General features: G+C 39.4%; 1 protein-coding gene across 3 annotated transcripts in view; it reads left to right on the plus strand.

Moving 5' to 3' along the window:
- Positions 1-10,653, plus strand: part of HORMAD2 (HORMA domain containing 2) — a 71,143-nt gene extending 60,490 nt beyond the window's left edge. For all 3 annotated transcript variants that reach the window (XM_081037580.1, XM_081037581.1, XM_081037582.1), the window contains exon 11: positions 9,664-10,653. In XM_081037580.1, coding sequence (XP_080893706.1) covers positions 9,664-9,768 — 105 coding nt within the window. In that variant the 3' untranslated portion in view covers positions 9,769-10,653. The remainder of the gene's footprint in view (positions 1-9,663) is intronic.
- Positions 10,654-11,574: the final 921 nt, after the last annotated feature.

The raw sequence follows: 11,574 nt of genomic DNA on the forward strand, positions 1-11,574 counted from the left end.
TTTGACAGAGATTGTATTAAATTTGTAGATTGCTTTGGGTATTGACATCTTAATATTAAGTCTTCCAATTTAGAAACATGGGACATCTTTCCATGGTTTTATCATTTTATATCTTGCTTAAGAAGGTCTTCCCAGTGCTAAAGTTATAAACAAATTTTTCTGTATTTTCTTCTAATAAGTTTATATTTTTGCTTTTTACATTTGGCTCCTTAAGCTAGCTGGGATTTTTTTTTTCTAGTGTGAGGACATTTTCCCATTGTGTTGGTACCACTTGAATTTTCTGACCTTTCCCTGCTAATTTGGATGCCATTGTTATCATAAATTAAAAACATAGATACATAGGTTTGGTTTTAGATTGCTATTCTGTTTCACTGATCCATTTGTCTACGTCTATCTGGTTGCTATCGTGCTTTAATTACTCTAGTTTTATATTATGATTTGCTATCTGATAGAGCAACTCTTTTTCCCTCATAGTTCTTTTCTCCCCCCAGTATTTTTAAGATTTCCCCATACATTTTCTCTTCTAGGTGACTATTAGAATCATCTTAATAAGTTCCAACAGACATAATAGCAGAATTTTTATTGGAATTGCATTGACTTGATAAAATAATCTTGGGACAATAGACGTTTGTACAATAGTAAGTCTTTGCATTCTGAGAACAGAAGTATTTCTAGTTTCTGTCTTCCTATTATCACCATGGTCCCTTGGAAACTTTCTATTTACTTGGATTAAACCCAGATTACCTCTGTAAAGCAGTTCTGTCCTGTGATGATGACCATGTTGTACAGCTGTGATGCCTAATATGTGGTTATAGAACACTTGAAATGTGGCGAATTTTAAATTTTATTTAATTTTTATTAATTTAAATGGTCACATGTGGCTAATGGCTGCCATAATAGTGCAGCTTTAGGGCATATAAATAACTGTGTAATTGAACACTTTTGTAGATAGTAGAGGTAAGTGGCAAAAGAATTTTGCCGTGTGAAAGCCACTCTGTGAGACACTGTACCCTGTCATTGGAGAGAGTCTAAAGACCATAATATTAAACACAAATGAATTCCTAAAGAACTTAAAACCCAGTCTCAGGTAAAGAACAAATTGTTTAAAAATATTTATGCTGTCAGAAAAACACAATTACAAAAATGTGCTGTGGGGATTTGCTCAAGAAAGAAAACTTCCATCTGATTAAAGGAGCAGGAAAGGCTTTGTGGATTAAAATACTTTCAGAGATTGACCTTGAAGGAATTATTTAAAATTTAAAATGAGTAAATAACAGAAGTTTTTGTTTTCTGAATCATGAAGGAAATAGAGAAGAGGGAAAGGAATGAAGTGTGTTTGGGGACTGTAACTATATTAGTTTCCTAGGGCTGCTGTAACAAATTACCACAAATTTGGTGGCTTAAAACCCCAGAAATTTCTTCTCTCACTAGAGGCCAGAAATCCAAAATCAGTGTCTCTGGATCGAAATCAAGGTGTAGGCAGAGACATACTCCCTCTAGAGGCTCTAGGGGAGATTCTGTTCTTTGTCTCTTCCAGCTTCAGGTGGCGGCTGGCATTCCATGGCTTGTGGCCACATCACCCTATTTTCCAGGCTTCCACACCAATCCAGTGTGGCTGGAGTAGGGGATACCTGAGTCAGTAGGATTGATAATAGCTATCAGTCTGAATGACTTGCTCATGTGTGATACTGTACTAGGCACTCTATCTGTACTATTCCATTTACTCATTACAAGAACTCTGTGTGGGCATTAGGGGAGGAGGGAGGAATCTAAGGTGACTATGTTTTTGACCTTTGATGATCGGGAAATGGTGATGTACACAAATTGAAAAGTCATGAGGAAAAATTGGTTACAAAGGGAAAACAATGAACTCGGCTTTTGCTGTGTTTAGTATGAGGTCCCAGTGGGCTGTGCCCCAAAAGGGTCAACCCCACATAGATGCCTATGAACGTTACATGGAGTTCTGGTGGCTTTGCCTGCAGTTTCCTACTTTTGTTTTCCACTTTGATTTGAAAAAGCAAATTATAAGAAGCATTAAATTTGAAATCAGGAGACCTGGGTTCAAGGCTTCCACTTACTAAAATGAATGAACTGGAAAAGTCATTTCACTTCTTTGAGCTTTAGTTTCCACATCTATAAAAAGAGGAATAAAGCCCCCTCCCTGCCTTCACACAGTTATTGTGAGGAATAAATGATATAACATTTGTGGTGTTCTTAGCACAATATATGGTCTATTGTAAGCATTCAAATGTTTGTAAAAAGAAAAGCAAAATTTTTAATATGTCAAACTTAAGTATTTTAATTTGAAGATGATGGATCTTAAAGCCATCTGGACCCTCAGCAGCAGTAACATTAATTTTAAAAGACTATTAACTCCCTTTCCCATTGTCCATACTTTTACCACGTAAGCGCCACCCAAGACAAATTCCCTCCCTTTGTAAGCAAATGACCTAAACTCTACTTCACAGAATAATTAAGGTCATAAGTATGAGTCATTCAACTTTGTATCCCCATATTTAAAGATGTACCTATATTTATATCGACTTTTACTTCCTTCCCTCCAGACCTCAAGTAATAATCACATCTCTCGTCCAAAGTGAATACACTTTCTATTATGTATGTGCTCCCAATGCAATTTCCTGCATCTGGAGCTCCAGGACACATAGCTAATGCCCTGTGGACATCTTCATTTGGATACCTCACCTCCAATTCATAAGCTTAAAACAGCGTCAATTATTTCTCCGTCTCCTCCCCATCACCCCTCTCCTTTGCTTCTTTTGATTCCCATCTTGGTCAGTGGCATTACCAGAAGCCAGTAATTTTTGTCATTTTTTACTCCTTTCTTTCCTTTGCTGTCCCTGTGCTGATTCCAGTAATGATCAAGTCATTTAGGGTTTGAGTTCCAGCGTTCATTCTCTCTCTCCTGAGCCCTCTGCCTTATTAGTCCTCTCCTCTCTAATCTCACCTCTGCACTTATTCTTGCTCAGATCAGTTCTCTTCTGAAGCAACCTCGTTGCTTCTTGTCTCTCTCCTCTCCAGTTGCAGTGCGGCCATAGGGACCTTTCTAAAACAAATCTGCTCTTAGAGCCCTGCGGTGGTGCTCCATGACAGTACAAAGTCCAAACTTCAGGGAATGACAGTGTCTAAGCCTACCACCCCGTGCCCTTCCTGTTAGTGCAACTAAACTTTCCCCGATTCTCCAGAGGTATTCTGTTTTATATCCCTCTGTGCTCCTTTTGTCTAGAATGTTCTCTCTAAAACCTCAATTCCTAATGGCATTTGCCTGGTGAATGTCTGCTCATCTTGAACTATGTAGTTCAAGCTTCATCACCTGTTTGAAGCCTTGCCAGGCCTCCCCAGGAAGAGCTGATAAGATCTTTCTGGAACCTCTGCTGTACCCTATGCATGACTCTTATCATTTCATCTGTAACCAGTTTGTTTCCCCCACTAGGTCCCCTTTGAGGACACAGATGTGCCTTGACCAGTTTAGTATCTTTAGTGCTTATTAGCACAATGTCTGGCACAGAAGGTGTTCAAAAACATTTGTTGAATAAATGAATTAATTATAGAACTTTTAAAGCCACATGAGTTGAGGCCTTAGAAAATGTGGAAGAAGGGAGAATTGATATAACTTTTGAAGATTAGTGGAAATATGTGGCTCTGCCTCTGAGGAGAGTACATACTTACCTCCTAAATAGAGATAGCCATGGTCTAGAACCCTGGTCAAAAACTACAGAAAATCAAGAATGGAAATCAATGGGCAAACTTCATAAACCCCAGTAAAATATGAGACACTTCCCAACATAATCAGAGAGCTCACAGCTCCACTGGAGTGGAAGTATTCTCTTTAAGCATTTCTTACAGCTCATTCATCACATGTTAACATGAGCTACATTTATGCTAATAGCATTTATTTTATAATCGCTGTCGATCTTCCTTTCACTGTGCAAAAAAGGTAAATGTCAAGGGAAAGGAATCAAAACTAACATCCCTGCTTTCACAACTCACTTAGAGGGGCACAGACCCTCTCTGAACAATAAAATTCCTTGACCTGGGAACTTCCAAATCCAAAGATTCCATACTTGATTCCATAAATCTATACTGGTAAGGAAGTGGTTTTCTAAAGAGAAAACATTTTGCCAGATCTGACCTGACACATAATTTTAAAGTAAGCGAAATTCACTGCACTTTCACCCCAGGCACATAGAGTACTCATATATTTCCTGGTTGCCTGGGGCTGCCCCCAATCCCCACCTTGGTTCCCCACAGCTCTTAATGCAAAGTAAGCACTGTGGCCTGAAGGCTCTTTCAATGTCAAAACTTATCTATCGTCTTTCCAAAGCCTGTGAGGCCCTGCTGTTAGCAGGCTGCCACTTGGAGACCATTTGATAGGTTAATTGCACTAACATCATATTGAGTAATAGATCCAGGGGAATTTACACTTTTAATAGGCATGTTTGTTAGATACGTAACACTTCACCCTAACAGCCAATAGAATAAAGGGACATTTCTTACTGTCCCATTAACCTTCCATGTCTTTTCATGATTTAGTATCTTTAAATATGCTGAATCTTCCATCTAGAATGAGCTCTCCCCCCCCCCACCCCCCGACCATCTCCAGTCTGGTGAACAAACTCCTACTCATTCTTCAAGACCCAAGTCAATATCCCTTTCTGCTAAGAAGCCTTCTCTAAATTCCAGGCTGAGTAGTCCTTTCCTCTTGACTTTTATGAAACGTTGTATACTAGCTGTCTCAATTTCTTTTATTTATAAAACTTTGTATACGTGCGGTCTCAATTTTTACGCACTCTTCAACTGACTTCAAGGGGACTTCTGCTCCCACCAACCCATTGCATTTAGTAACCTCCATGTGGCTAAATCAAGTGGACATATTCAGGCCTCATCTTCCTCACACCTGATACTATTCACTACCATCACCCTTTTTATTTTCTCCACTCCCTCTTCTTAAAACTCTCTTCCCTTGGCTTTCTTTATATGACAATCTGCTAGTCTTCTTTTATTTCTCTTTCTCAATCTTTTTTGTTGGCTCATCTTCCACATAATCTCTAAATGTTGGAGTTCCTTAAGGCTATGTCTTGGCCCCTTTCCCTTCTCACGCTCTGATCCCTCAATCAGAAAGAAGCAAACTTGTCCACACCCATGGCATTAATTAGCCTCCATATGATGATGACACCCAAATTTACATCTCCAACTCATTCCTCTCTTCTGAGCTCCAGACTTCCATATACAGCTGCCTAGTCAATATGTTCACTTGGGGTTTCGCAGGTACGCCAAACTCAGCAGATTCAAAACTCCCGTTGTTTTCTACTTGAGAGAACAGTACCTCTATCTATAAAGTTAGCTAAACCAGAAACTGGTAGTCAGTGATTGACCTACCTACCTTTCCTTTACCATCATATGCAATTGGCCATTCTTCTGACTCTACCTTCTAAATATTTCTCACTGTTGACTTCTCTCCATCTGCACTGCCACCCAAGTTGGCACCTGACTACTACAATGGCATGACTCATCACCCTGCATCCACTACCTTTCTACATTGCAGGCAGAGTGCTCTTTGAAGTTTCATTCATTCATTGAAAAATATTTATTGAGTCCCTATTATGTGCAATTTGTGACCAAGACAGGCATGTCCCTGATCTCTTGGAAGGCTACTTAAAAGGATATAATTGTGGGACCTACCTTAATTGTAATGGGGACAGGAAAAGTTTCTTTGAGAAAGTAATTTTTCACCTGAGATCAGAAAAATGTATAACTAGAGAAGGGAAAGAGCATTTTAGGCAGAAGGAACATCATGTACAAAGTTCCAGAATCAGAAAGAAGCAAGAGATGAGAAAACTGAGAGGGTAGAGAGCACTAAGTAGAGTAGAGGAGATGAGGCTGGTACTGCCTGGTGCAGCCAGGCCTAGTGGTGTAGGGACTGGAACTGGCAGGTACTCAAGGGGTCTCGGGACCCCCTCAAATGGCCTGCTCGCGGGAATGAGAGTGTGAGTGAAGGTGTGAGCATTTTTCTCAGGATCTTTCATCAGGATCTTATGGTCAACCTGTGACCCCACCTCCCACTTTAGAAATATAAAGAGCCACTAATGGTGTATGAAAACTCAAAGTCTGGACTTTGGACTTTGTCCTAAAAGCAGTGAGATGCCATTGGAAATTATTAAGCCCAAAACGGACAGATTGTAAAATCTACAGGGCAGGGATTTTTATCTTTTTTGTCACTGATGTGTCTCAAGCACCTAGAACAGTACCATGCACAGAACTGACACTCAGTAAATAATTGCTGAATGAATAAATGTCTATTATGGCTATTGAGTGAATGTCTATTGTATTATACTGCATTATATTATAATCATGTGCTTAATGCCTCTCCCTTATAAGACTCAATCCTTGCAAATGACTGTGTCTTATCCATCGTGATATTACCAGAGATATGGTAATAGTGCCCCGCATAGTGCTTGTCTTCATGGCAATTTCCAAATGCATTCATTCATTCATTCATTCAGCCAATAATTTAAGAGTACCGAGCAGATGCCAGGAATTGGGAATACAAGATGACTAATACAGTGTCACTAACCTCCAGGAGTTTACACTCTGGATGAGAACACTGGTAAGTAAGCCTGACAATGCAGTAGATGCTACAGAAGGGGTAAGAACAGAACACAGCTCCAAGGGTGTTAGGGAAGGCCAGTGGGCAGGATAAACTCCAGAGCTGACCTCAGGCCTGGTGACGAAGGGAGGAGCAGAGCATGGTAGTGGGCATGAAAGACAAAATCTAGAGGGGAGAGAGCAGGGCCCATCCGGAGAGTTACAAGTGGCCACGTTGAGTCTGGGGCAAGATGAGGCTGCAGAGGTCGCCAGGGCAATGAAGAGTCTGGACTTTATGGACAATGGAAAGTCATTAATGGGTAGATGGTGACTCAGTCAGAAGAGCCATGTGGCCAGATTTGATAAACAACTTAGTCTCCAGAATGGAGAGTATACTGGAGAAGCAGTAATAGTGGGAGTTCCAGTCCCAGTGATTGGAAGAGACGCTGCTGCCTTGGCCTAAAGTAGAGGCAGGGGAAATAGAGAAGCATGGATGGATTTGAAAGATATTAAGGGGATAGGATCAACAGGAATCAGTGACTAGTTAGACGTTAGGGTGAGAATGATGGAGAGGCCATGTGTGACTCCCAGGTTTTTAACTTGGACACTTCCAGGGGAATCACAGAGAGTGAGAACAGAGATTGGGAGCCAGCTTAGAGAGGTAGATGATCAATTCCAGTTTGGACACATTGCATTTGAGTTTTCTGGAACATGCATGTGGAGATTTTTAGTAGGCAGTTGATGACACACATGGATCTGGAATTCAAAAGGAAGATACAGACTGAATATATAAATGTGGTGGTCTTTGCTTATAAATGGGAACTGATTCCTAGGAGTTACACCCAGAGAGAATGTAGAGAATAAAGCAAAAAGATAGCCAAAGACAGTAACAAATATTCAAATGTCAAACTTATTTTTTTTAAATAAATGAATAAAGAAATAAATGACAAATGGAGGTATTTAGGAGAAGGCCATCCTTCCAGTGATGTTCACATATGGCTACCAAGTCAGCTAGCTAGCCAGTTGTGCTAAAGGCAAAACCTGCTTTTTGCCTTCCCAAAAGGAGAATGTTACCAAACCAAAAATGGGCAGAAAGTAGGGAAATATCATACAGCAGAAAGCGTATCTCCAGGGCTTTTTCAGACATAGATGTAGATACTCTATTCCTGAGGCTCTCTCCATTGGTAAGTAGATCATAGTGGCCTCTTGTTAGCCTGTATACAAGAAACACTTTAAAAGCTATCTATTTCAAATATAACATGATACGCATTAGAAATCATTTGATGACCATCCAGTGTTGCTCAGATCATCCAGATAATCTGTCTAGCCTGCCTGATTGCTGGCCCCTCGCTTGCCTGGTTGGCTTTAGCATCAAATATGCAAACTCCGCCAATTGGAATACACCTGAAAAATCCTTCTTTGTATAGATAAATTTGTTGTTATTTTAGATTATTCATTTATGTTAGGAAGTGTCCCCTGACTGATCACATACTTGCTTTTGAACACTCTAGTTTTCTGTAAACCATTGAGAGTTCCTAGGCCTCACTGGTTTTGTGGAGATTGTATACATTATTTAAAATATTTGGACTCACTGCAATAAAATTATAGTTCTGAAATGTATAATAAAACTCTTGTTTACTTTTGAGCAAAGAAGAAAAAGAGAACAAAACTATTAAACTATCAGGTCAACTTGTCATTTGAGGATTTGTATATCCATCTTCCTTTCTTCCCACTGTACCCAGATTTGATAGAAGTGAGAATAATTTCATTTGAATGAAAAGAATGCCCAAGCAACATTTCTAGAAAAGCTGAATTTTACCAAGTACTTTTTCTAATAGCCACACTGTAACAAGTTCATCTCCTAGATAATAAAGAAGTTGGTTTTTGTTCTTGGGTTTTTATGTTGCTATTTCCTTCTTTTAGAGCAGACCCTTTCAATCTTTTACATATTTAAGCAAACCAGTTATTTGATGACTAGCAGCTCTAGTCATTTTCTCAGAGTTGTTTTTTTGTTTTGTTTTGTTATGTTTTGTTTTTTTGTTCTATATGGGCGATGTCTTAGTTTAAGCTGAAGGGAATTTGCGGTATCTGAGATCACAATTTCAACTGCTTTCTAAAACTAAAAGTGAGTGATTAAATTAGCCACCTGACCCAATCTTTGATTCTCACGGTACTTAAATACTTTATTGACAGTCCCACTGTTTTGTTGTGATAATATATCAATAATAATAAGAGCAACCTGCATCTATAACAAAAGAAAAAGGGTAACGTTGGAACCTCTGCCAGATATTCTGAAAAGTCTTACTTAAAAACATTTGTCTTATTCTATTTTCCTACCAAAGAAAGAACAGAGGACATGGAAAATCCTTTCCTCCCATCTAGTGGCTAGAAAATATAAAATGTCCTCTATGTGTTTCCTGGAATTTCAGGCACTAGAAATTGTCTGACAAATTATAATGCATCTAGTTGTTCACTCGGTTAAGCAAAAATAAGTTCTCAAATCTTTACCAAAGCTGAACCCAATGGAGAATTATATATCTATAATGACTTACTAATCAAATTCCCTTTAATCAATAACATACACTTCTCTTCAAGCAGAAAGAAGGGCCATGGTCCTTCCCAATTCATTAATCGGAGCCTATGCTAGAAAAGATAAGGCTGTACGTTTCTGCCAACTGAAATTGGGACTTAGATTATATTTGCCGCTAAAGTAATCGGTGCCCTAGATCTCTCCTGACCCTTAATTGCTCCTTGTTGGCCCCACACCTTGACAACTCTTCCCTCAAGAGTTGGATGTGCTGAATTCACTAAAGAGAGCCAAGAAACTGTCCCTGTGAAACCGGTCGCCTCCAGGGGACCTCAGCTCCTGAAACTTGGAATACCAGACTCTGATACTGGCAGCAGGGCCTCCGTGCAGGGCCAAACCAGCCCACAGGAAAGCAGGTTTGGATCCGTTACGCAGCTCGAAGGATTAACGCTCGGTCTGCCTGTCTTGTGTATGCCTCGTTGCATACGTCAGGATCTCTGCTGAATTGTGCCTCTCTCTTGTGATTCTCACAGATTCAAAGAATGAATTTAGTACACAGTCAGCAAAGTTCTGAGAGCTCCAAGAAGAAGAGGAAGGTCGGCAAACCAGTAAAAATCTTCACCTCTGACAGAAAATGAAAGTTAAATGCCTTTGCTCCAGTTATTCTAAAATACTTCTATTTTGCAGCAGACATTCATGAAATGTCTTAGAAGGAAAGTTAAGTTCCTATCACCAAAACCTTTTACAAAATTTGTTGCTCAACGTTTTGAGTCAATTTACTAAGTGCTAAATGACTGGGTAGTAGATGGGTTCACTTTGCCACAAGAAAATAGGGTCACGAGGGCTGCCTTGAGATAACATTAGTTCAAGGCTAAGTTAGAGATGAGACATCTTTCATATTTATAAAAGAACCACAGCAGATATTTTGAAAAGAAGTAAGCTGTTGTTCTCAAAGGACAGAGGGTTTTCTTTGCACAATTAAACTCCCCAGGTATTTAGACTACTGTGAACTGTTTTAACTTGTTGTAACCTGTGTATTGGAATCACTCTATAGCTTTATTAGAATTCCCACAGAATGGCATAGGATGCGTGTGGTGGTGTTTATCCAGATATGTTTTGGGTTAACTTCCGTCACGAGCTTGATCAGCTAAATGTTGGACCAAACTGGATTCTCCCTGTAAAGTTCCCCATATCTGGCCCTAGCCCTGTTCTTTTGGACAACCCAAGACTTGGAAACAGGCTGCAATGCAGAAGCCTGGCTCCCTTCTTAGAGCCCATGATGAATGCGTCCCAACAGGCACTTCAGTTTACACCTCAAGTCTGTAACCTGCAGATGATGTTACTAGTTTCTTCCTTATTCTGGAAGAATTTTGATAGACTTAATGATTAGTATCGAATGCATTATAAATGACTTAAAGTGTTATTTTTATTAATTATATAACATGAAATTTAATAATTTAAATGAATAGGACCAATAAATTAAATGTTAAGCTTTCTGGTTAAATAAACCAAAATGCAAGGTATTTTTTTGTTCATCTTTTCTTCTTCACTTAGGTCAATGTTTTTCCAAGTATGGTAAGGACATTAGCACCTGGAGTGTTTGTTAAAATATGGGTTACTGGGTGTGCTTCATTTCTACTATATCAAAATTAAAGGGGGTGGAACCCTATGAAAAACTCCCTGGATTCTAAGTACACAAAAGATCAAGTACTGGGACCTCTGACCTTGATTAATAGGAGAATCTCTGGGGCCAGACAGGCACTTCAGTTGGCAGAAGGCTGTGTGTTATTGTAAGAGAGAGGAAAATCAGAGGGAGCCTGCCTGTTGTTCAGCACCTAGACTCTCACCCATTTCTGACTGCCGATAGGCAGTCTACGAACTGGGGTCTTGTATTGGACTGTCCACCAGGGCATGCTAGGGAGGGCATTTTCTCTTCTCCCAGCATATTAAGTATATCGCCTAAGTTTACTCTGCCACTAAAAGGCAAAGGAGGGGGAAGGTATTGGGCTTATTATATCCTTGATAGAATTGTAGCCTGAGTCACCACATTTTTTTTTAAAGAGAATAATATAAAGAGATTAGCTGTCTACTAGAGGGATTAAGTTTATTTTGTGTCTCTCCAGAGGGTAGATCTAAGACCAAATTGTTGAAAGCTATAGGAGGTCAATTTGGCTCAGTATAAGGAATAAACTTTTTAATTCCACAGGTTGTCAAAATTTTGAAATGGGCTGCCTTGTGAGCTAATGAGTGTATCTCCTCTACAAGTGTTTGAACACGAAGGAGTTTTACAAAGACTCTAGGAGTCTTGGACATTCAAAGCAAGTGAGTTATACAGAGAAATTAGTCGGTCTGGATTTCAAAAGGAATCATTTTGTTTAAAAGGGGAATTTAGCTCTTGATCTATATTTACAATTTTCATAAACTTAGCCTAAGGTTGATTCTAG

Source organism: Rhinolophus hipposideros (assembly GCF_964194185.1).
Source record: "Rhinolophus hipposideros genome assembly, chromosome: 24".
NCBI classification, from domain to species: Eukaryota; Metazoa; Chordata; class Mammalia; order Chiroptera; family Rhinolophidae; genus Rhinolophus; species Rhinolophus hipposideros.